Genomic DNA, 26,615 nt, shown 5'->3' on the forward strand with positions numbered 1-26,615 from the left:
GCAAATACTTTAGCATGACTGCTTTTCCCACCTCTTTGGCTTGCTTATTTACTTCAGTGTCACCTGCAGTTTTAGTGGTCCCAAGTTAATGAGCTTGATCCTGAAACAGCCTTTCAAGTTCTTCCTCTACTGGGAGCAGTCTCCAAAAATCAGAAGAGAAGGGACAGTGAGCAGGTGTGTCTCAGTTTGTGCCCGGGTTTTATAGCTTGCCCTGAGAGAGCAGTGAAGCACTGTCCCACCACAGGAGCACCCATGTCCAATTGTAGCTCTCAGAGTCCCAGTCTTGCTCAGGAAGGGAATCAAGTAAATCCACCTCCCCCTGTTTTTCCGTGAGGAGCTGCTCACTTGTCCCCTTGTGCTCAGCCTACTGCTCTGGCCAGGGAGCGGCAAGGCTTGAGCCATGGCTGCTCCGGCCGCCTCTCCACACTTCTTCACCCTCTCGTTGCTTGTGGCCGGGACCATAAGGCCAAGAGCCCTGCTCTCTCCTCCGCAGCCCAAGCAAGTGAGCAGGTGGGACGTGGGCAGAGGGGCAGTGAGAAGGGAGGAAGGTTGAAGGTCACAGTCCCTTTTCTCTTCTGCAGAACGGGGTGAGGGCTGTGACACCCTATCCCGGCAGGATCTTTACCTCCTGCTGTAAATAGGCACTGAGCACATACCCTGGCCGCCAGCTCAGCCTACTGAATTGCAGCTGCTATCAGGCTTGCTCAGAAACTTTCAGACTCAGCCTTGTCATCAGTTTTACACAACATAAAAAGAAACAGGACAGCACTAGGTCCCAACTGTACACATCCCTAAATGAGGACAGAGGTATCAGAAGAACAGAGTCAAAATACATCTGCTCCCAGTACATTAAGCAGTTCACTTAGATTGAGATGTAGCATTAAAAACTTGGGCTTTTTCTCAGGTAATAGGATCTGGATGGTCCTTTTATGATTTCTCTGTGGTGTGATACTTTCATCCCTGGCACAGTGATTTCACTTTCCAGGGTTGCCCCGAGATAACGTGCTGATTGCACTTACAGGTCCTGAAAAATGTGCACCTTTAAAGCACCTTGAATGCAAAGTGGAGGTGCAAAGTCTTCTTACCAGAGAGGCTCAGGCACAACAGTTGACCCATGAGGTGCAAAGGTTGTGATGTGTTTGACACGTCATTTTAACTGTGATTTAACTATGATTCATTCTGGGTTTTTGTAATCTGTGATAAAGTGCAACAGATATTATGTGTGTGTGGGGAGGGATTATCTGAGAATTATGCACAAAAATAAGTCACTTGTGGAATTATGTAGTTTCCCATTTCTCTTCTAAAGTCTCTCTAGTTAACAGGCAGGAAAGACGCTCACAGCACTGAAACAGTATTTAAGTACAGCTAAAGCCTGAAACATGTTTGTAGTGTTACTGGCAGACACTGCAGACTCAAGTTTGCTTAAATAAGGACAACAGGTCCAAATTCAGTTTCCCAATCAGGAAAAAATAAAGGGAGTTTTTTTAGAGGGGACCCTCACTATCCCTTTCTCACTTAACCAGATTTGTTATATACTTGTTTTTTATTCCTACAGGTCAAAAACTTCTACTCGTATCAAAATGAACCTGTTTTTACTCAAAACATTAAGAGAGGTCTGGCTAGCCTTTTCCAGCTACAGCTGCACTCTGGTACTGCCCATGAGGTAATGTGCTCTACTGGCAAGATAATCATCGTCAGAGAAACAGGCAGAGCCTGGTCTGCTCTGGAAGGTAGACCTGTGGCTCCCACTGACTTCAGAAGGAATGAAGTGCAACAGAAATCAGCCTTTTGATCACATTTGAGGTTGGGGACGTAAAGACAGCCTTCTGACTATTTGGTGACACAAGTCAAGTTGCTGCAATTAACATAAAGAATTGGTGAAATCCAATTTAAAATGCTCTTACCAATTTAGCAGGATTTGGTAATATACCATCTTAAACCAGGTCACTATAAAAGAGGTTATACTGATGTTTAAAGTCTAGTTGATTCCTAAGCTCAATTCAATGGATTAGGCCATTTTAAATTAGAGTATCCACACAAAGTTAGCAATGGTTTAGCTGCATCCATTTAACCTGCATTACATTGTTAAATTTTTACATCTGTCCACATAAGCAAAGCTGGAATTTAACTTGATTTGTAAGTATAGTGCCAACTGCCAGGTGTTTCCTAATTTTTGTTTGTTTAAACAAACATTGTTACTTTCCTTCATAAGTACCCCCGCCTATCCAAAGCAGGTAGTTAGAAACACTGATACCTTTAAAACTGGTAAACCAACCCAAACAGTGCAGCATCTCATGTAAAAGATTCCAACAGTGGAGAAAAATGGTTCATCTGTGGAAGGTGTTCCAGGGTCCCAAAGATAAATTCAAGCAATTGTCCTAATCTAACTCTTTTTTTTCAAGGTGGACATATCTGGCAAATGCGATACTACTTACCACGTGCGGCAAGATCAAGTGACTAAAATAAAAGCCCTGGACTCCTGTGAAATAGAAAAACAAGGATTTAACAGTCACAACCGGGTATGACTTCTCTAACAAAATAAAATCTATTCTGTCTATTTAAAAATATATCCTTAATATCTATTATTCATTTTCTCAGAAGTCCTTTCTTGCATTACAAAAAGCAAATTCTACATGTACATCTTGTAGTATTATTAGTAGAAATTTCCTATGTAGTACCCATGGGGAGAACAGGGAGTGGATTCTCCTCTTGCGCAAACCACCTTGGCTCCGCTGACATTAAGTGCAGCACACCAATCCTCATCATTTTTGAATCTCATCCATAATGTATTTTAGGTTTTATGCAGATTTACAGCACTTTTGTCCTGTCTGTACTGAATTTTTAATCAATGTGAGGCTTCTTTTTCTTTGGAGGAAAACATATACAGTCATAGTGACAATTGTAACCTTTTTCCCAGCTGCTAAGTCACAGTATTTAGTGTACACGATAAATGCAGGGCAAGATGCTGACTCCTGAATAGAGCCCTGTCAGACTTGCTGGGAAAGTCAAAGACTTCCCTAATGCACAGGCATAATGTGCTGTAGAGGTAACTGAAGCCCTTAGTGGTCCCTCACTACTAGTAAATGCCTTCCTAAGTGGTTACTACTAGAGTGCAGGCTGGACACATGCTGAAGGCACTGGGATTCTCTGCGTCAGAAACTGACCTTTCGCAGCTCAGAGAAGTACAAAGGTAGAACACGCTCTGTTAATAAACTGGCTTAACACTATGACTGAGTTCTTGATTTTCACACTTGCCACGAAGACTTCATCTTGTTTACAAACACATTAAGCAAGGTGGCTGGCTTTGCTTCCCAAGTGTGAACATGACAATCTTATTTACAAGACATTTCCCTGGAAAAGCTTCTCATCTTATTTAGTGTATTTTTAACTAAGTGTAGTACCAGGCATTTTCTCAGTTGCAGCCTGCTCCAAAACTTCCTCCCTGCTTTTTTTTCCCCTAGTACATATTGAATTTGAAACACATGGTGCAGAAGTGAGTGGCTTCTTGCTGCAGAAGGAATTCTTGAGAAGCTGGTTTACAGGCTTAGCTTGACATGTTGTCAACCCACATGTACCTTCCCCATTTGGCTCTAATTCATTATGAGTTTGGCCCTGATTCAAACTGTGAGCTCTTTTCCTGTTCTGTTGTTTATTGATCAGCCCTTTTTCTGGTTTATTTTTTGATTATTTTCAGATTTTAGATGTCAGTACAAAAGCCACATCTGCCACAATTTATGTGCTGGAAGACAGTTTCATTAAATCCATTAAGGCAGAAGAAAATTATGTTTTGCTTCTGAATTCCCGACGAAAATCAGGTGCCAAAATAGTTTCAAAGTAAGTTGGGCAATTTGACTGTCATTGATAGTGGCAGGACTAGTGGTTCAAGACAGTTTATATGTGTATGTCTTATAATATCAAGATCTAAGGCTCTAAACTCTCCAGGTAAGGATTTAGGTCTCTTTTGTATCCGTATGGTACCTAGTCAAACTTTGATTAAGGGCTCTTCCATCCTGCGAATAATAAATAATGACATTCATAAGAAATTACATGTAAACAGCTGGAATTGCCCAAAACATTTTAAGCTACACATTACTTCTGTAGGTGTTCTGTTTCTGTGTCCTTTCATTTCTTATGAAATACTTCAAAAGGATCTCCATTTCTAGTATGTGAAAGTTCAGGAGTATGGAAAACAAAATCTGCTGCATAGAAAGGAAACAGCAGTGAAACCTAGATCTCTGTTCGACTCCAGGCTGTAAAACACTGAAAGTTTGGAGATACTCATACAAGATAAATGATTCAGGCATCTCCTTAGTATTATAATATTAAAAATTGTACATACAAAATCTCATTTTCCAGATTGTCTTATGAACAAATATATGAAACATTTCAGAAAGTATATGGTTACTGAAGGCTGTTTACCAGGTGCAATAAATCCATACTTCAGAAAGTCTATTATTTAGGTATTTTATGCCACATACCTCTAGCAGTAATTCTGCTGGTATCGGATACTTCTGTTACCTTAAAAAGCCATAGGCTTGTCATGTTCTGAACATTTTAAAATGAGACTTCAATAAGTCTGTGTTCTGTATTTTTGGTCTGTGGAGGGGTTTTTTTGTTTCCTCTTGCTGTGATTTCTGCATTTCTGCTCTAATGGTGTCTTCACTGTATGGATGCACAGGCAGAGACTGGAACTGAAGTCAGTACAAGCTGGCCCTGGACTGATCGCTGGGAAGCAAGTCGCCAGTGTTATCAAGACCTTGGACTCCAGTTACGTTGCCATGCCGCTAGTAGCAGAGCCAGTCAAATCCGAATGCAAAAAGTGTCCTTCAGTAAGTAAACGCAGGCTGGTTGGACGTCAGGTCGGTTAGCTGAGCAGAAAAGGTGTGAAAGAAGTTTCTGTCCAAGCAGCCCACTAGGAAAGGTCTAACGTAGCAATATAAGATATGCCCCGGAGTGGGGAGCATGGCAGTGATGCAGTGGTGCTCCACCACACAAGGATGTTTTAAGATCTACCTCTAAAGGTACCAACCTTTTCGCTCTCTTTCAAAGACTGAGTGCAGCATTTCTCAAGACCATTAGAAAATACAACCCCCTTTTGTTTTATCTCATCTTTGCCAACCTTGAGTTGGCAGGAGCTTATTTCCTGTGGGTAATGGAGGGGAAGTGACTTTTAAGATGGTTGGCCAGTGTTTATAAACAATTCTGTCACGGAGGAGCTGAACTGCTACTAGAAATTAAAGGTAGTTACCCATTCCTTAGGCAGGCTAAATATTTGTTGGTAATATATCTAGACTCTTCTTGCTGCCTGACCCTGAAGGAAGTCTTTTATTTAAGAGACTTTATAGGTATTTTATAAGTATAAAATGGGGCTTTAGTATTCTTGGCAAATCCAACACTGCTTTCATCTCTCCTCTTCTGAAAAAAACCCCCAACCAACCAAAACAAACGGCTTGTTTTGTTTATATTCAAGACATCTAAAGACTACAAAGAGCTTGGTGCTGTAAATGCATCATCTTTTGGTGTACTGATGCTATTCATCATAAACTAATATAAATTGCTACAGTAATTGTTAGCAAACAGTTTTAATGCTATTATCATTGTGGAATGAATTTAGCAGTGAATGGGAACATTAATTTAAAGGTTATTATTCTTCTCTGTCAGTTTTTGATAAGCAAGATAAGGCTTCTATTCTGCACACATAATTTTAGTCCTCCAGAGATACTCCTTATGAGCACGAATACCTTACTATATTGGAACTTGTGCTAGTTATTTGGATGTACCATTGCACTGTAATAATTTATCTTGTCTAATGCCTGTTGAGCCACAGAGAAGATAAAAAAAAATATGTTGGGGGAAATGAAATAGAAATGATGCTGCATGCGTGCTGGAGCAGTTTCGAACAGGGAACATCAAGGGCTCTTAAACAGAGCAGGGACAGGTGCTTTTTCCCTGACTCTGCCCATCAGGGTTTGTGCTCACCAATTTGTCACTTGGAACCAAGTTTGTCATAATAGTTATAGAGATAATTTCCAGACCAAGATAACAAACATGGGGTATAATTCCAGAGCACTGCCTGAGGACTGAGCTATGTCATTATAAACCTAATGGCACGATGAGAATGAAGTCCTGCTTTCTCACTGTATTTTACAGTAACTGCTATGAAAAGATGGGGTCTATAAACGGAACACTGTATCCGAAGCAGCAACATAACATTTGGTACTTATATATCATAGCATGTATTAATGCCATGCTGACATAGTATGCCCTACAGTTTTATATTTTCAAACCCCTTTTTAAATCATGACAGGTCTTATCTCTATTAATTTGGTAAAATAACCACTGCTATCCCCACATCACAGATTGCAGCACTAGCTTCTGTGAGGTTATGGTCAACACTTACATTTAAATTTACGCCTAGATTTCTGTGTTTAGACATCATAAAGCATGCTTTTTCAGAAGAGCCCATGGTTCTTACATTTTTTTTATGCTCATGGTTCCTACAGGAATGGATGCTTGCCCCTTCTGAAATTGAGGTGGGTTGGTTCTGTCTTGGGCAGCCAGCCTTTGTAGGTTGGTAAAGCAGCTGTCAAGCACTGACATTCAAAACCAACTCCTGCTCAGTTTGGTTTGGCTTGAATTTTTCTAATGTGCCTGCAAGACCTGTGGTCTGATCTCTCTGTCAGAGAGACAGAGATTCATGTCTGAGGTCAGCTGAGCTGCCATGCAGAAGTGCATGCATCTGTGCCTGAATCCTTGGGGTATTCAATCCAAACTGCCTGACGTTCACATCAGGAGAATGAGGCCCCTCACAAAAATCAGTTGTGAATGTTTTTTTTTCTGAAGTCATGGTCACTGCAGGGGACAGCAGCTGCTCCTTGTAGCAGTTGAATGGTTAGAGCATACCCCCCACACACACCCCCAAAGAGGAAGACTTGGTCTCCACTCTCTTTTGCTTGAGATGGCTCCAGCTCACATCTCCCACCTTGCTCATCTCTAGGATATGGGATAAGCTGACTAAGAGCAGCCCACACAGCTGGGCTCTGCACTGGAGAAAATACAGGATTAATGAGGTTAGAGATTCATTGCCAGGCTATGGTGCAACTTCAACAGGGGGCATAGAAAGTGCCCCATATGTTTATCCAATTTCAGCTTTTAATAGCCACACTGACCTTGGTGCTAAGTGCTAATCACCAATTGAGGTTAACAGACACATCTGTGCCTCAGAACACCAGCTCCTCCCAGCTGGTCATTAATCCTCAGGAAATATCCTATGTCTCAATCATTGTTGCCTAATTATTGTTTATTACAGTTGATGGAAGTTGCACTCTGTACTGCTGAATGATACTTCTATTTGCCGGCAGGTTCAAGTGTTATTGCCTAATACAAAATCCATGAAGAGGGGAAGTATTTTAGTAAAGGTCGAATGGGTGCTAGTGTTATTTCCTACTTGGGAAAACTGCAGTAAACACTGCTGCAAAGAACAGCTGAGTTTTCACCAAGGAATGTTCTCGATAATTTGAGATAACAGAGGCAAAGGCAAGTGAGAGAGGAAAGGTCAAAATACCTGCACCAGTTTCTTATGGGAGTGTATCTGGAAGGACAGATATAGGTGCTTTGGTACCATGTTGGCTCATTCAGGTCCAAAATGTGGTGTGTGGAATAAATACAGCAACAACATATGAAAAAGCCAGTACCTGTTCTAATACCATCTTACCTATCATGTTGTACAATAACCACAAATCCCTCCCCATCTTATGCAGGTTTATGAATAAGAAATAAGAATTACTTATAGGACATTTATTCCTGTTCCACCCTAACCACTTACAAAATTACCATATTCTAATAAAATATCACCGATTTGTGGGATTGTGCATCTCCTGCTTTAAAAAAACTAATTTAGGAGAAAATGGGAATAGAAGGCAAACACTATATTCACCAGAAAGCACAGTAAATTTGCAAGAGAAGAGAATTCACCTTATTTCAGTTACAGTATAAATAATCATGTTTTGTTCCAAAATAAGATTGCATTTAAGGCAAGGTACATTATCAGGAAGATACTAAAGTGTTGGAAGAGAGACACCTATAGAAAGGTTTCAAAGATATTTCTGCTGGGATATCATAAATTACATAATATTTAGCTAAAGAATCAGCAATCTATTGGATTTCAGCTAATTTGAGCAATAGCTGGCCCACATATCTGCATTTAGTAAGTCTGATTTTGAGAACTGAAACCACAATCTGAGAGATTTGACATAAAGTGAATTATTTTGCAGCTTTCTGAACATTGGCAGAGCATCAGAGAACATATGTATCCTGAAAAACTTTCCAAATCTGAAGCAGCAAGAAGCTTTTTGTCCTTCATTCAGAACATCAGAAAAGCTACGAAAGAGGAGATACTGCAGATTATTAGAAGTGAAAAAAAAGAACTTCTGTAAGTCATCATGAACGCCCTTTCAAAAGGTTTAAGTTACTTAAGACTGCAGATGGGCAAATTGCATGCAAACAGATTCAGTTCTACTGGTGATGTCCTAGTAATGCACAAACAGTATTCAGTACTGTCTACAGGAAAATTATTTCTTTTTTAAAGCTGTGTTTGTTCTTGTAGTATAATACATTTGCAGTACACTGTTCAGCAACCAAGACTGTATCTACAATGCAAGGCAAATATGCTTTGTAGCTTACCTACAGGTTCTCATCCTGACTGCTTGTTCTGAAACACTCTATAACTTGTTCTTGACTTGCCCATTTGTTTTCTTCAAATTGGAATACAGCAAAGAAGGGGATGGTTCACGCCTGGATATTGTCCTAATATTAGAGTTTGGGTGTGAACAGCATGTGCACCTAGATTGGGAATTGGAAAGCATTTCTGATCTCACCATACAGTTAGGATCTTTCAAAGAAATTATAGCAGTTGTTAACAATAGAGATAAACTGGAGAGTAACTCAGGTAGCATAGAAACCTGTTCTCTAGTTGCCATTGTGTATGTAGAAATAAAACACTTTTTTCCATTTACAACCTTGTCCTGTAAACTTTAAGACGCTCTGAATAGTTCTGGGGTTTTAATACTTTTTTGGTCCCATATTTGCATACATTCAAATATTATTATCCATGCTTATGAATAATTTCTGGAGTTCATCTACCAGAAGAACTCAGGGACACAGTTTTTCCAACAAGAGCAAAAAATTCTGTCTCTCACCTGCAATGAAGAGATCTTTCAGCACATTAGCTTCTTTCTTTCTATACATAGCATAGCGTTTTCAGTATTTGCTAGCTCCTTACAGTGATATATTCATTTCCTCTTTTTTTGTAGTCCGCAGATAGTGGATGCCGTAACCTCTGCTCAGACCCCAGAATCGCTAGAGGCTGTACTGGAGTTTCTTGACTTTAAGGATGCAAGCACTTCTACCCTGCAGGAGCGATTCCTGTATGCCTGTGGATTTGCTTCTCACCCCAGTGAAATGCTCCTGAAATCTTTAACTGTAAGTCAAAGGACAAAACAAATACAATGGAGTTAATACTCTTGAACCTCATCCCTGTCAAAGAGGAAGGGAAGAAGAAATGAGTGTTGCTGTTTCCAGTTTTCCTTACTTTATCCCAGCCAGGAGTTCCTTTAAGTATGCCAGTAGCATATAGCCTGGAGACAACAAAAATTCCTAGGTCCAGACTGAAAGTTTATTTACTTTGTAAAACATTGTCAATATCTACTACTTGGAAAACAAACATATTTCTGAGGGATAGCAAAACAATTTGAAGATTGTTTAATTGTTGCGTTATCAAAGTCCTGTAACCATTTAATACTCTTTTCTTTTTTTAAACATAGCTTCAAAATGAATCTATTATTTGAGATGCTGAATGTAACTCAAGGGCAAAATGGCAGTCAGTTATTATATGTAATGATAAAGCAGTGCTCTGCTTAGCCTGAGCCCAAGCTGTGGTGGTCATCGCTGCCTTTGCACTGCACTAATGTTCACAGGAAATGAGGGAGGGTGTTCAGCCCACTACAGACTGTGGTTCATCATATTTAAACAGAGAGACTAACAGCATTGCTTTTGCATAACAGGCTAAGTTCAAGGGTGATATTGCAAACGAAGAAATCAGAGAAACTCTTGTCATTGTCATGGGAGCACTCATCAGAAAGCTGTGTGACAGAGAAGGCTGCAAGCTTCCAGTGAGTATCTACTATTCACTGATGGCCAAATTCTGGTCTACAACACATGTGAATGATCCCTGCTGATGTTACTGGGAGAGCATGAGAAACACGGGAAGCATATTACCCCCTGTTTTAAAATAAACCCATAAACTCCTATGTTTGATAGAGAGAGGATTTTTATTTATTTATTTATTTTAGTACTGACATCTACTTTGTCAGCTTTAGGCTTTAATCTGGTCTCTTCCCATTTCCATGGATTTCTCCCAGTCTGCCCTTGTGTGAGAGAACTTTTTCTCACTGCCTAGTCTGTCAGCAGAAGCAGTACTTGTGCTCCCTTGTCCAAAAGCTTTGCATGTCCTCAGAGAAACAGTGGCAAACTCAGGATCTGTTTAATATTTGCAATTGCCTTAGGTTATTTCAGCTCTGTGAAGAAAATTCATTGGTTCAAGTACTCAACTCTGCCCCAAACACACATAGAACAACCCAAGAGGAAGGCTCTCACCTTGATCATGGACTGAGTAGATGCTGGTGATAGAGGATGAGGGTGATCAGACAAGGCACTGCTGCCTTGTGGATCTGTGCTGTTCAGGATTGCAGCACACTGCTGAAAAGACCCAGAGTACCTGAATGGCCCTTAGGCATCCCTTTTTCATTCCCCTCGTAATTGCTGAGCACTCTTATGATGTTACGTTATGAAGTGCTAAAGAACACTTCCCTTGTCTTTTTTTGTGGGACATGTTGGCCCCTGAAGTAAGACCTGTGAAGTCCTTGAATCAGGGCAGGAGCACAGAATCATAGAATCATAGAATTTTTAAGGTTGGAAAAGACCTCTAGGATCATCAAGTCCAACCGTCAACCCAACACCACCGTGTCTACTAGACCATGTCCCAAAGTGCCATGTCTACATGCTTTTTGAACACCTCCAGGGATGGTGACTCCACTGCCTCTCTGGGCAGCCTGTTCCAATGTCTGACCACCCTTTCAGTGAAGAAATTTTTCCTAATATCCAACCTAAACCTCCCCTGGAGCAATTTGAGGCCATTTCTTCTTGTCCTATCGCTTGTTGCGTGGGAGAAGAGACCAACACCCACCTCACCACAACCTCCTTTCAGGTAGTTGTAGAGAGCCATAAGGTCTCCCCTCAGCCTCCTCTTCTCCAGGCTAAACAACCCCAGTTCCCTCAGCCGCTCCTTGTAAGACTTGTGCTCCAGCAGCTGGCAAATGATAAATCTATGGACCAGGTGTCACTGTGGCCACAGCCACTTTGGTTATGCTTGAAGGAAGCCATCGACATACAGTTTACAAACAACACCTTTGCTAATCCTGTGCAATGATGCTTTGAAACAAAAACATGCTAGAACCCAGCCCTGTCCCTCCAACTTCTGCAAGGGAAAAAGGTAGGTGTATGATCACCATTTAAACATGCTGTTGATTTTCTTTAGGCTGTTGTGGAAGCCAAAAGGCTGATTCTAAGTAGACTGGAGAAGGCTAAGAAAGATGACAATGTGAGGATGTACCTGCTGGCACTGAAGAATGCACTCCTTCCCGAAGCAATTCCACTGCTTCTGAAGTACGCTGAGTCAGAAGAAGGGCCCATCAGCAATGTTGCTGCCACTGCCTTACAGAGATATGATCCTTCTTTTCTCACCAAAGAGGTAAGAAAATATACTACCCAAGAAAAGAACTGCAAGAGACTGTATTAAACATAAAGTATAAATTAACAGAGTTCATTTGTCAGCCCCACTGCTTTTAAAGATGCCCCACCTGTGGTTTTTTTACCTCCAGGAAATTATTACCCACACTTCAGTTCCAGCCAGAAAAATCTATACATTCCTGCTTGCCAAATCCCATCTCCCAGTCTGCCAGCGCTAGTCAGCCTTTGGCTCCAGAGTCACAGACTGCCATGGAAGGTGGCAGGCAGTCTGCAGGGAACGCTGGGCTCCCTTTGCAAGAGCTCTGCCTTCTCTGTCGTGTACAGGAGACATTAGGAACGCTTGGGCACTTGCGTAACCCCTGTTATTTCTTGTGCTTTCACATAGCCAGGGAGAATGCATGAAGTAAGAGAAAGATAAAATAGCTGCATCTTACCTTGCAACCTCCGAGAGTAAGAGAAAATATACGAAGTAGCAGTAGCAGAACATGAGGTCCTGCCTCTGCTGCGTTGCCCTGCATCCCATTTCATCCCTACTGCTGGTAGCTGTGACTGAGGTTGTCAGGGTGCTGCTCTGCAATGTACATGCTGGAGGCCGTTCTGTCAGTGGGGCTACGTGGCTCTCCATGGACTTATCTGTAACAAAGATGTACCACAACCTTCTCAGGGACATGAGGCCACCACAGGTACTATCTAGAAAATTAAAATTGCCAGATTCTTGATTTTTTTAAAGAATGCATTCCCTTAACAGTCAAGGAAGTATCTCTCTTGACCTTACCGCTGCTACAGTATTTTGATCTTGGTGCTCCTACTTATTTACAGCCCCGCTCTGAAAATCAGTGTGGAAGGCTGTATTTGGACTGTGGCTGAGAGAACATAACAGATGCCCCACTTGCCCATGTGGTCACTGAGCTATACATGTCTCGTACATTCCAAAAGGACCATGAAAAACAGGGTGCTGAAAATATATCCTTGTGTATTAGCCTTAGCTATGGAGCTAACTTAAGCTGATATTATAAACGAGATTCCAATCTGTACTTTGCCCAGTCATCTGTGTGTGCACTGATTGAGTAATCTGTTTCCTGACCAGGTGAAGGAAACAATGAACAGGATATACCACCAGAATCGTAAAGTCCACGAAAAGACAGTGCGAACCACTGCAGCTGCTATCATCTTAAACAGTAACCCATCCTACATGGAAGTGAAAAACATCCTGCTCTCCATTGGTGAACTGCCTCTGGAAATGAACAAATACATGCTCTCCATGATCCAAGATATACTTCACTTCGAAATGCCTTCAAGGTACATTAAGTTCAGTATAAATAAATACAGCTTATCCTTACTTCTTTGCAGAAACCCAAAGAACAAACAGATTCTCATTAATTACTACCATAAAATTTAAGGAGAGCATAAATTGACACCTGATTTTTGTGTCACTGTTAACTATTGATATTTCAGAATAAATCTCTGCATTTCAATGACATTTATTTAACAGCTACTCACGTTTTCAGAGGTACAAATAAGAATTAGACATCTAACTTGCATTACTGTAAGAAATGCCTTCTGTTGGTTTTAATTCTTTCAATGAGGCCCTTGCTTTTATATTTTAAGAACCAGTGAACCAGAAAAATTTTAAACATCACAGAATGAGAATGAAAATAATCAAAATATCTCTTCTTCTCAACACTATTAATTTTCAAGCAAGACCTTTGCTTGCCTTTCTACCTATGACTGAAGGGAGTAGCTGAAATTGGAACAGAGACTCTGGGTTAGGGCAGATTTTTAGTGGGAAAATGTGAGGGTTTTGAAGACTCTCTTTCCTACTGGGAAATTCACCCTCTCTCAAATTTGATGTTTCTACAGAACAGTAATACGTTTCATACCATTACATTGTTGTGTCTCTGTGTTTTTGTTTGTTTCTTTGTTTTGAAATACCACAGCAAAACAGTTCGGCAAGTTCTGAAGGACATGCGTGCTCATAACTATGATCGCTTCTCCAAGATGGGCTCTTCCTCTGCCTACTCTGGCTATATTACACGTATGTAACCATGAAACTGCCTTTTAACCCTGTTTGTATTCCCAAACATTTGATTAATCCACTAGTTTAGTCACAGGTACCTTCTTTCTTTTTTAATTCAGGTGGTCCTGATGTATCATCCACATACAGCCTTGACATCCTCTATTCAGGCTCTGGCATTTTAAGGAGAAGTAACATGAACATCCGTATTTTTGATAGAAATGCTGAGCTTCATGCCAGCCAGGTAACTGCCACACTGTACATAAAAACTAAGCCAGTATGTTGTCCTCTTCTTACAGCTTCTAAATTAATTCAGTTAATGCTTCAGACCATCAGGTTTGCTGCAGTGGGCAGAGAACAAGCCAATAACAGGGAGAAAAGAAACTCCCAACAGCCAGTGAGGCACATGTTTGCCCTAACCAAAAGATAGGTGTTTTGTTCTGTATCATATATCAAGTTCTGTCTGTGGTTAAAGCCTATACTGGTTATCTGATGTAATCAGTAAAAGCTTTATGAGTTTGTAAAATCAAGTCCTGTGTTGCGGGTAAAACGTAGAATGGAAATACACGGAGTTGACCAAATGTACGAATCAAAGAGATTTAAATGAGATGCCTCTGTTTTGGGCTTTTCTTAATGTTGGTAAGTACCTTCAATATTATAATCCTCCTAAATTTCTGCAGGACAAAAACTGTGCAGTAGAACATCTTTGGGTTTTCCTCCCAACTGTCCACGGAAAATAGTCATATAAATAAAGGAAAATTTGTTTGAAAGAATAGTAGGCTCAGGATTGTGATCTGCATGTGGGCAAATTCTGCCTGTGTCTAAAGGGAAAAAACATGCCATTATTCTATTTTCCATTTTTCTAGCTGCTCTACCTAGTTCCCTTAAGTCTTAAGCTCATACTTTTTCATCTACAACTACATAAATTAGAGTTAGGCTCTTAGACATTAAGAAAATGTGTGGGGTTATTAACAGCCTGGGTCAGGCAGAGTGTTTTCATTGATTCTGTATCACTGTTGCTTTAGGTGGTGATTGAAGCTCAAGGTCTGGAGTCCATAATAGCTGCAACTCCTGATGAAGGCGAGGAAAACCTGGACTCCTTTGCTGGCATGTCAGCCATTCTGTTTGATGTCCAACTCAGGCCAGTTACATTTTTCCAAGGGTACGGTGATTTAATGTCTAAAATGTTCTCAGCAACTGGAGATCCCATTAACGTGGTGAAAGGACTCATCCTCCTGACAGATTACTCACAGGTACTAATAGTGCACTGTTTGCTTCTTTTTCTGTCTCTTAAGCACAGATGCTTCCTCCCCCCCACCGTTATTGTAGGACATCTTATTTTCTTTCTTTTCAATGCTGATAAACCTGACCAACGTTACATAGGCTTCTCTTACTATGGGAGCAATAGAAAAATCACAGGTATTAAAAAACAGAATGAAATTACATGAAAAGCAATCTAGAACAAAGGCGAGAGCACATATCATTCTAGAAACCAAAGTAACACTCAATAAGAGCAAATCCAACTGAGTTTCCTGTAGAAAACTCATATTGCTGTCAGCTATGGTCTCCCCTCCCACAGTTTCTTGTAATACAGTATTGTCCAGGATTGACCCATGTGACCACCTAAGTTTTCCTCTTCACGAGTTGTCCAGAGATCTTATGTCCTATTAGGTAATAACTGTCAGGTGCTGAATGAATTAATCACTGGTACTCAAACTGTCCCAGATAACTAACCTTCAAAGAACAATGCTAAGAGGTCTAGATTTCAAATGCTTATTGCTAGGCAAAACCAGGAATTAAAATGAGGGTTACACATTTTTTATCCAACTGTCACCCTAAATGGCCTGTTAATTTTATGCTTAAATATAGACTCATATACAAATATAACCAGCTACACAACGTATTATTGGAGGACTAAAAATCTAGACATCTCTCTGAAAGTGCAGGGCCAGCATTTGGTTTGATATTTTTGTTCTTCCCAAGCTGGGATCTCCTTAGAACCTGTGGATTTAACAGCTGCACTCAGCTCATGAAATGTCTGCAGGCTCAAACCTTACTTTTTACTTTTCCCCTTTAATTCTTGGCAAAAGAAAATGCCAGAAGCAGATGATGAGAAAATCCACTCTGATGAAAATTACACAGAAACACCCCCTGCACATGACAGCTGTCCCCATCCTGAACCCAGCTCGGCCCCTTTATAATGGTATTACAAGTCTAGAGGGCTTCCCATGTAGTGCACAAATTGGCTAACTAAAGCTCATTCCAACAATGCTTTACAGTTCACACGCAGATTATGGGCAAAAACTTTACCATGACCTATTTAACAAACAGACTGCAGAGGTGAGAAAGATAATCATGTCCAGTCCTGAGCATACAAGCGCGGTGTTTACAGAACTAAGTATTTCCAACTGTTGTGCATGCACCAAGCTCCGTACATACCCTGTCTGAATCAGCTGGCCGGGCATACCGAGAGCTCTGCCAGCCAGCAGGTTCTCCACTCCTCATCTTTGGAGAACCTCACAAAAGTCTGGGGCACACCAGGGTTGGGACTGCCTGTCATTTTTAAGAATACCAGGATGTAACATTTTTGGTCAGTCACTGACTCTCTGGAAGCCTGGACAGCAGTGTGATGAGATGGGATCCCACCCTGCTTTCTCTCTTGGGTTGCCACCAGCACAGTTGCTGCCTAAGCTCTTTGAGACTCAAGCAGTGGACACAACCAAAAGTGTGTGTTCGCAACCAAAAAGGCACTTGTTCTTACCTCTATACCCCACAAGGGCAAAAATTGTTTAAAGCACTGTTGAACACAGCTTCAGGCTGAGCTGCATTTTCAGCACAGCACATCCTTCTAAGAATGGCTTTACAGCTACATTCCAGGTCCACAACAACATCAGCATGGTTTGGGCACTTCCACGTAACCCAGTTAAGCTTCGTTAGAAATGCTTTCATCTGTCAAGTTCTTGAAGTGTGATTACAACTGTAGCAGAAAACACTGTTAGAATGGAAGTGTGAAGGGCGTAACACTGGACCTGAGGAAAAACAGTGCGAGAGCGCCATAATTAATGTAGCTTTTTGATAGCTGAGTACTACCTCCACTTTCCCTGGCCAACATGGACAGTCCTTGCCCAGAACATAAGCCCCTTTACAAATTCATGCTGTAGACAACCGAGCCAGAAGTGGATTTTGCTTTCAAAGAAGAAAACCAGGCATGGGAAATAGTGCCCATTCAATGATACCAAAACTCAGTGTGCCACAGCTGGCTGCAGTGTGATTGCAGAACAGGCGGAAACCAAACAGAAGGTACAGACAGCACAGTTGAGATCGAGCATCAAAAGGATGGCTTGGAAGCCAAGATTGGAACTTAAAAATGGGGCAATTGAATTGTCAGAAAATAACTTATGTAATATTTGGGTTGCAATTTTTGCATTGGTGAAGCCTGATTTTGAGAAAAGTGGTTTTTAAATATTAGAAAAGTTCTGCTCCCCTATTGCTGCTTGTAAGGATCATTTTGCACAGAAAGACCAAAACTGAGTTGTACTCAAAGTGCTGTCAAATCTACCAAATAACTACCCCGCCCCCAGAAAACAGCTCCCTTTCATTAACTTTACAACTGCAGTAATCACAATGGGCACATTTTGGAGAGGTGATTTCCAAGTTAATAATATTGCTTCTAAAGCTTACACTCCTGCCAACCGTCTTTAACATCTTTTCTCACATAACTTCACAAACTGAAATCAGAGTGTATTTTATAGCTATTGCCAGTCCTCACAGTGTTGTCTGAGGGCTAAGAATAACCGTCCAGAAGTTATAATTCCCTCTATAAAATAAACAGCTCTCAGAAAACCGCTTTTGAGACTCCTGCAAAGTCACCTGCATTAAAGTTCAGTAGTGTTAATATTTCTCCTAGGCAACACACCTGCCAGAAGCACAGAGAAATTAAATACTGTATTAATAGGTCAGAGAAACCATTTGAAAGCCAGACCCCTGTGGAAGATAGCCAGTTCCCAAAGAAGTGCCTGTTTCAGCCATCTCTGCATTGCATTACAGTGGCACTGTCAGTGCAGTACGTAAAGAAACATTTTTTATTGAAACATAGCATGTTTCAGCATTTTAAACAGTAACAAACTACCAATTCTGATCTTTCGGATCACATTTTCCACTGCAAATGACACACAAGGCTTAAAATAGGAAGGGAAAGGAAAATACTGCTCCTGAGGAGGCTGGGTCCCTGTGATTTACACCTCCCATCGGTCTGGATTGGATTTGGACATGAGGCAAAGGACAGGACTGAGCTCTAAATAAGGAAATAGATGAGGTAGTAAAACACGAGACAAGCGCTCCTTAGCTCTGCTGGTTTCAGTGACAAACTTGACTTAATTCTAGGTAGCCTTTAAAGCCTTAAACTGTGCAGTCATTCAAACCAAGCCTACTCTAATATTATTAGGTGCAATTTGACAATGCATCTAAAAATATCTGCTCCTCTGGTTGTGTGTACATGTCTCTGCCAGAATATATACTGTTACCTCCTCGCTTGTTAACAGCTACCCACCAATTCAGTCCCAATTAAAAGCAAAATAAAATAAAGTAAAACAAGCTTTACCTCCACACCTAAACAGACCAACAAGGAAAGTATTCCTTGCCCCATTGCAGTCAGTAGAAAAGCTCCCTTTGATTTCAGAAATGCCACAATTCCAAAGCATGATTTTTACTTGGGTGAAAATAAGAAATCAGAGCATAATTTGCTGGGGGCATGCTGGATTTATAAGCCACAGCCAGCCCACTGCATACTTACATTAAATCTCAAGCTCACTTCAGCAGCAACTGACTGCCAAGTTGGTTCTGCCAAGGAGATTGTTTCAGAGATCATTTGTTTACCCTAAAAGGTGAAGTAACCATATACAGCCACCATAATTATCCAAGTCTTCAATGATGGCAAGAAAACTTTCATGGTCGGAATAAAAATCTCCCCAAATGTTGCTCCTTGCTATAGCGGTTAGGAAGCCAGACTGTCTCTGCTTACTTCTTTCTTAAATCTTGGGACAGCATTAGCTGGAACCACAGAGCTACTGAATAGCTAAAAAGAGAGGAGAGACTTTTAACCTGTCTGGACATCAAGGGGGAGGAAATTGGGTATTCACACATCCTGCAAATGCCTGCAGCATTGCAGGTGCTGAGAATACCACAGGCACAGAAACCCAGGAGGAGGGAGAAAACCAGCTAGGAGAGAGGAGGAAGCGTCCTGTACACAGGGGACGTGATCAAAATAAACTTTTCCCAAATTAATGGTTCTTTTAAAACAGTGAATTAATCCACTAGCTCTTAGGAAAGCAGGACAACTATATAAAGTGAGTTAGATTGCCAAGCTGAGTGAACCTTAAAATCTTGGCTGTGTGTCAAAACTCAAAAGTAATGAGCTGCCACGACCCTGAGCTATATTATCACTTCCGAAACGGACTCCACGTGATGTGCTTCCAGTCCAGCCGTACAGGTTTCAAGAAGCCATGAGCACACTTGATAGTTGATGGAAAACACATCAAATGCAAATTCACAGTGGCAATTAAGGTACATTAGCTTACGGGTTTGGCCACCCAGCCACCGAAGACGTAATTCCTGCCACACGGTGGGTTTGGAGCCACTACACACTGCACGACTCCTTGCAGCACTTTGCATCCTACTGCCTGCACGGGGCTGCCTTCGGGTGTGCTGAAGTCACGCTGCAATGCACCGTTGCTGGGACTCCAGCAAGATGTTTAATCTGATTTAGCTGGACTGCCAACAGAGCCTCTGTGACGCTCGCGTGGTAGCTCTTGGAGACAAGAGGCCGTGATACTCCTTGCGGTGATACCCCTTGCAGAAATTATGCCAGCTGGCACACAGGGGAGAGGGGAAGGATGCAAGGCACCTCGCCTTAGCTTCGTCCTGTTTTCTAGGGAGCGAGGTACATCAGGGAAAATGGCAAATGGCGTGATCGCAGTACAAAAGGGAGTAAGGAAACTACTGTGGTCTGCAGTCAGTAACGGGGCGGTTACCTCTGCTTTCTGACGGCTCTAGGAGATTCAGCTGCAGTCTGGGCCACGGGCCAGTGCGGAGTTCCTGGGCGGCCTGGCCATCGACATCTCGGGAGGGATGGAGTTCAGCCTGTGGTACAGGGAATCCAAAACCAACGTCAAGAACCGGTGAGACATTCCCAGCATGTGCTATAGCTGTAGACAGCTCAGGATCCTGAGCCCCGGTAGTCCCAATGAGAAGAATTTAAATATAAAAGATATTGCACATGAGTTAAAATTAAGTAACAGTTATGTGCCTGGGAAAACATTTGTACGTTTTTCCTTTCCACTTGGGTAATACCAGTTGCCACTGGTATCATCTGAATTTATATACCTTTACCTGAAGAACAAGCTCCTTTGAGGGCAGTTTTTATGGACGGATGTTTGTAATGTAATTTCCTGTTTCTTAATGTGTTTTGAATTAATTGTAATGCCTGAATTTATTTGCAGGGTAGCCATGTTTATAGCTGGTAACGCCGAGGTGGATTCCTTCTTTGTAAAAACTGGTATGGAGACCACTTTGGAAGTAGAAACAACATTAGACTTCATCTCAACGGTGCAGTTTTCACAGTACCCATTTTTAGTCTGTATGCAGATGGACAGAGTCGAGTCTCCATTCAGGTAAGAACTATGAGCACACAATTTCTGAGGCATCCTTCCAGCCAACTGCTGAATCTGGAACTTTTGGTGTTCACAGCCACAAGAGTATAACAACAGAGGCCAAATTTCAGCCAGTTTTCAACACAACCAGGTGCAGCGTAGGCTGTTACAGACAGCAGCCTCTCTGCTAACCCGTTCTTCCCTCTCCCTCACCCCTGAGGTTCTGAAGGACCTTTTTGAAGATCAGAACTTGCTCTGAGTGTGCACTTTAGTCCAATTTTCTAATTTGGTTTTGCAAGTAAACTAACTGAAGTGGCAGGACACCGGTCCCCTCACGTACGATCTGTTCTGATGGTGACCTGAAACTTTGCCAGCAGTAGTTCTCTATTACATTGAGAGAGGAAGTGCATAGCCATAAACTAGCTGAAGTGGAAAGTTTTCTTCATTATCTGCTATTTACTAGTGTCAACAAAAGTACCTGGTGTGTTAAGTGCTTGCAACCGTCGTGTTCTATCACATTTTATTAAGGCACCAACTTTCCTTAAAGCTAAACAACTGCTCAGAAGGTAAAAAAGATGCTTTCCAGTAGCCAGAGAGTAGTAATTGCATTGCCATGTGAGAAGCTGGGTTTACTACTCCCTCCTAATCCCTATTTGCTAAGACCTAAGGGCGATAACATTTGCAGAGCCTGTGCCAGATTTCCATTCAGGCTTTTCTGATCCTAAAGATGGTAAGCCTGAGAGGAATTGAAGAACTCAAGGATCTCCAGGAAATCCTAAGAAAACAGTATCCGTTATTCTGCAGATACTAAAACATCTTCTGATTATACCTACACATTGTGGAAGTGTAATCTCATCTGTATGTATCTCCAGCCTCACCTTCAGGTTACACATTTTGCATAAATTTGTTAATGCCAGACCACCATGTTGTGTCTTTACAGGCGTTACGTGACTAAGTATGAAAGTCTACCATCTGGCAGACGGTACACTGCAAGGAGAGGGAAAGCAGAACTGTTGGCAGGTAACGAATACCCTCTCCATCAAGAAAACTCCAACATGTGCAGGAAGGTTTTCGGCACAAAGTCTGATTCCTCCAGCAACTGGTTTTGAAACAAGAACCTGAGCTTTTGCTTTCCTGAATCCATGGCTCCCTCAATGACTTAGGCTTGTACGTACCGTACTAACTTGGAGCTTGATCTTGCACTACTAACGGGAAATTTGCCATCGATTTCAACAGGCCAGGATCAAACTCTCAGTGCGTGCACAGTGTTTACATATTAACCTATATTTAAGACTTTTGTAAAAAAAAAAAAAAAAAGCTAAGGCAAACAAAGACCGATTTGCTAGTGTTCCATGCACTCCCTTAAGGGTGGTGCTAGCTCTTTATTTTTACTTTTTCACACCAAAACCAAAAATAACCCCTCATTTTTTTTCTTGGGGAATAGAGAAGTTCATGTTTTTGACATGCAGTAAGAACAATTATGATGTATAAAGAATGATTATTTATGAATATATTTTAAAATATTTAGGTGGCTTAGGCCTATGACCAATCTTCATTCAAATACTCAAGTACAATTAACATCTAAATGGGACCATGAATTCCTGCTTACTCAGTATTGCCTGTTTACAAAAAAGCAGGTTATATTTTACATGATTTTAAAGGATTTCCCCTTTTTTTTTTAAGCAGTCAGAGCTTGATTATTGTTGTTATTATTTATCTTTTGGGGTTTTTTTATTAACTGCTATAGTTAAATACAATTGATTAAAAACATGGAGTAACATTTCCAGAAGTACTTACAGTTGCCTTAATTCTGTTCCCATTGAGATCAATGGTATAATTTCTGTAGTTATCACCAGGAGCAGAGTTAAGCCAACACTGGTTGGTCTTCAAGGTTACCTCCTGAAAATTTGTGTCCCTGTGTGTAATCAAGACCGGTGTATTTAAAAAAAATGCACTCACTAAGGCAATTCTGAACTATGATGAAGGAAAAGGTCCTGAAAGAAATCCATTTTGAAGGCACAGTCTAGCAAAGCCTGTGCAGAACCAGAACATTTTCTTCTAGGTAAGTTAGGTTCATATTTCAATGTGAAAAAGTAATCATGACTCATCCAAGTCCTCCGATTAAAATGACTTATACCTTTTTGCTCATTCAAGCAGTGTCTTCATAGGGACTGGGAAAAAAAAAGTTTTACATTTACAACAGCATTGCAGATTAAGAAAGAATATACCTCATCCCAGCTCAGCTGATCTCTGACATGATCCATCTGATTTAATTTTTATAGGGCAAAGTGGGTGAGTGCTGGTCACAAAAAAGTAAAATAAAAATCCAGGAACAATTATTTTTCAAAAAAACCCAAAACCAGGCAGGAAAAACTCACAGATTGTCATGAAAAAAGAATGTATTGCAAGAATTTAATAAAAATCCAAATTCTTTTGTGTTATAAAAAAAGAAGAGTGCAGAAATCTGCAAAAATCAAACTATCAGTAGGATGAAACAGTCTGCTTGTTGTCTTTCCTGAAAATGCTGACATACTTCTAGTCAAAGCATAAATAAAACAGGTACAAATACAGTGTGAAAAAACTGTTGTGTTGTCAGTCTTGTTTTTTTGTCCGTTATCTTCTGGGTTGGGAAAGCCTCTCGTTGGGGAAGGCATGGTGTTGCTAGGAGCAAGAGGAGCCCCCACATGGGAACCAATAATGTAAGTTGGACACCCACTTGTCCTGGGAATATCCACGCTCAAAGTCGGCACCCTTTGTTTTGTAGATGCTGTTTGATACCTCCACCACTGTTTTAGGAACTGAAACTGAAGTTAAGCTTTTACATTTGTTATTACAACTTGTTATTTGTGTCATATAAAACAAAAATAAGATCAGAGCTAAGTATTCACACACCTAGAAAGAGGCAGTCTCCTCTTACAGTGATCTGACACCCTAAATATAGAAGGTGGACAAAGAGTGGCACAAAGAAATAGCTATCATCACTGCCTCACTTGTAGAGAACTGAGATATCAACAGATGACGACCTGAACTCCACCTTCGATTTGCATGAACAGTCTGTCAGGCTCGCCCATGACTTCACAACCCAAAATCAGAATAAAAAGGTTCTAGATAATGCAATTTGTATCTGTACGATCAGTGTCTGATATCAGCAATCCCACTGCAAGGCTTACCCCCTCTCAAATTTATCACACCTAAGAACCTTCAGAACGGGTGCCTGTAAAACGGGGCCCTTTGGCACATAAAAATAATGTAACATCGGTGCTCACTTTTAAAAAAGCATAACATAAAATGCTTTCTGACTACAAAAGACAATCTGGCTATTGCCAGGTATCTGGCCAACCCCACCAGGTGTGTGTCTCTTTCAGGTGAAATGCACATAAATACATCGAGTCTCCCGGAGATACTGATCTGTGTCTTTTGGTTTTTTTATTTACTCACCAAGCCCTGGCACAGCTTGTTGAGGAAAATCGTGTGTCCATCTGCACTATTGAAAACCGGACTTTCAGAATGGGACAACCAGCCTGTAAGGGCAATTTTTAGGGCTTCCACAGCTTTGACAACATCCTGGAAACTAAATCAGAGCCTCCGAGGCCCACGTTGGTCCTTCAGAAGTGATACGTGTCCTCATGGATACCCCCCGGTACTGCAGCAATACACTTGCTTCTGAAGCTATCTGACCCTAACAGCTGGACATAATGGGGATTCCAGAAGGGGTTTAGTCCAACAGCTGGGTAATAGAAGGCCACGGCTTCCTTATGTGGGCTCCATAGCTACGGAAACAACAAAACTGACAATCTTCTAAAAATAAGGTGAAATTAATACATCTCTTAAGCCTGCATTTGAAGTGAAAACACACTGAGGGTTACCACCAAAGCAAACACTAGGAGCGTTTATCAAATCGGTGGGGGTTAATTGCAAATAAGCAACATACATCTTTACTAATGGCTACTATGCGTACTTTTAAATAATCAGCAATGGGAGCAATTAAACAATAATTCATAAATGAAGTTTAGAGAAGCAAACAAATGCTCAGTCCTTTCTAATCAGAAGCCACAGAAAGAACAGAGCAATGACAATCCAGCTAAGTCCAAAAAGCAACCCACCTGCAAAAGAGATTTTGAAACTTTCCCCTTAAACTTTCAAGGAGTGCTAATTTTTAAAGAGTATTTTTCATATACTCTTCAAAAAATATTAAAATGCCAGGATTCAGTTTCTCACTCCACTCCTAAACTTATTCTGGTGCAGAGCGTACAGGTAAACATAAAGATCAATGGTTTGAAAGGCAGACCTCCTCATGAGGTTATGAATTAAGCCATCAGTGCAGTACAGGTTAGCAGATATTGGGACTAAACATCATTATTTTTGTAACACTTGACCATAAATAACAGCTGGTAAAATGCATTCTTTCCTACCAATAATGGATACCAAACGGAGCTGCATGGGTGTAAATCAGCACGATCTCAGAACAGCCTGCGATCACGCTGACAGCTTCTTCCTTTCCCTTTGTTAGTGGGAACAAGATCATAGTTTTAATTATTTTACTTTCAATAAGATTAATTGATACTTGATGAAAGGTGCTAGGGTTAACACACATGCAACAACTTGTAAAATACTTATCCCAGGTTTCCAGTGAATACATGTTACTTAAAAAGTCAGCTCTGACTTATTGACAACGTCTGGCAGAGAATTTGTCTGGCTACACAGCGTAGAGGGAACTGCAGTCCTTAAGCATGGATACGTTTTAGGAGTTACAGGCCCATATAATGCACGCTGCAATTGTACCTTAGAACACAGGACGATTTGTTAAAAATAGCAAAATAAACAGAAGTCCTGGCTGAGCAAGGCTTGTAACGACATTTTCAAGTTGAAATGTGTGCCTTGTCCGGCAGAGGTCAATGGAAAGCGGGGCAGCGGCAGAGCTGGGCTGGCAGGCTCTGTTCTGCAGCGTCAGGTTCTAATTTCATAACTAGATGATAGGTACCTCAAAAATAAAACAGCTGGATAGACCAGGGATACAGTTTGGGTTTGGCAAGTGGATTATTTGTTCTCAATAGCGACAATCCAAGATGACAGCAATTCTAAAATAGGTGCTTTTGCTTCTTTTTTTTTCTCTTTTTTTTTTTTTTTCCCCTAAGTGCTTTGTTTTATCCTGGATAGCTTGCTTAGATCTGACATCAGGGAATTATCTGCTTCTCATTTTGCTTTGTTCCCCGCTCCTTCTGACAAAAAGTGCTGCATTTCTACCTATTGGTCTCGTCATTCCTAGCAGTGATGTTTTAAAGACTATTTAGAAACTCTAAGATTTTCTCCACCAACCCTTGAAAATCCCAAACAAATTTCACCTGACATTTCCATTTAATTTAAGGTATCATAAGAAACCCTCTCACTTTAATTTCAGTGGATTCTTGTAGCATGAGGCTCATTGCTGTTGGACAAACACTGGCTGCAAGACTGGGCCCCTTAGGGAAAGGTTAGAGTTCATGTCTCTCAGCGTATTTACTTTTGACCTTTCTTTTGTAAAATGTCCATCTATCGTGAGAAACCAGCAGTGCTGTGAAGAGCTTGTTACAGAGGTCCACTGAAATCAGGCTCCGGGATCTCTTCTTGGAGCAAAGTAAAGGAGCAGTTCCCAAATTTTCCTGTTGGCAACCCCAGGTCCCTTTGTAATTCCAGACTCCTCTAGTTTGAACAAGGGGATCTAAGGCCTTTCTCTCTGCTCTCCACACCCACTATTAATTTAGTTCTGGTTTGGTCATCCTTTGATCTCCTGCAGTCACCAAGCTTGCTCCTGTTGAGCTAAGCCTGTGTGGCTGCACTCTCCCTCTTTTACCAATTCTTCTTTTCAACATCTGTTGTCATTCCTCTCTTAAGTCTTTTCGGTCTGCCAATTAATCCATCTGTATCTCTGTATAGGAATCACTGACTATACATTGGCAGTGAAGTCACTGATGACATCTATCCTAAATGCAATGCTAAAGTACAAATTTCAAAGAATCCAGAAAGAGAGAGAGGGAGAATGTCACAAACACCAAACCACTATTTTACCAGTAAACTTGTGCTTCCAGCAAGGTAGGAAGACCATGTCGCCTTGTCTTGGAATGATACGGCAAATTCACGGTAGACATCTTCATAGTGTATTACTTGCAGAT

General features: G+C 41.1%; 1 protein-coding gene across 1 annotated transcript in view; it reads left to right on the top strand.

Moving 5' to 3' along the window:
- Positions 1–23,047, top strand: part of MTTP (microsomal triglyceride transfer protein) — a 29,368-nt gene extending 6,321 nt beyond the window's left edge. Inside the window, exons 4-18 of the mRNA XM_054825296.1 lie at positions 1,556–1,663; positions 2,403–2,519; positions 3,695–3,834; positions 4,679–4,829; positions 8,274–8,431; positions 9,312–9,480; positions 10,062–10,169; positions 11,594–11,806; positions 12,893–13,104; positions 13,743–13,840; positions 13,942–14,063; positions 14,845–15,072; positions 19,871–19,995; positions 20,317–20,487; positions 21,407–23,047. Of these exons, the coding sequence (XP_054681271.1) occupies positions 1,556–1,663; positions 2,403–2,519; positions 3,695–3,834; positions 4,679–4,829; positions 8,274–8,431; positions 9,312–9,480; positions 10,062–10,169; positions 11,594–11,806; positions 12,893–13,104; positions 13,743–13,840; positions 13,942–14,063; positions 14,845–15,072; positions 19,871–19,995; positions 20,317–20,487; positions 21,407–21,575 (2,289 nt within the window). The 3' untranslated portion in view covers positions 21,576–23,047. The remainder of the gene's footprint in view (positions 1–1,555; positions 1,664–2,402; positions 2,520–3,694; positions 3,835–4,678; positions 4,830–8,273; positions 8,432–9,311; positions 9,481–10,061; positions 10,170–11,593; positions 11,807–12,892; positions 13,105–13,742; positions 13,841–13,941; positions 14,064–14,844; positions 15,073–19,870; positions 19,996–20,316; positions 20,488–21,406) is intronic.
- The last annotated feature ends 3,568 nt before the right edge of the window (positions 23,048–26,615 follow it).

The sequence above is a fragment of the Grus americana genome, chromosome 4 (genome assembly GCF_028858705.1).
Source record: "Grus americana isolate bGruAme1 chromosome 4, bGruAme1.mat, whole genome shotgun sequence".
Taxonomy (NCBI): Eukaryota; Metazoa; Chordata; class Aves; order Gruiformes; family Gruidae; genus Grus; species Grus americana.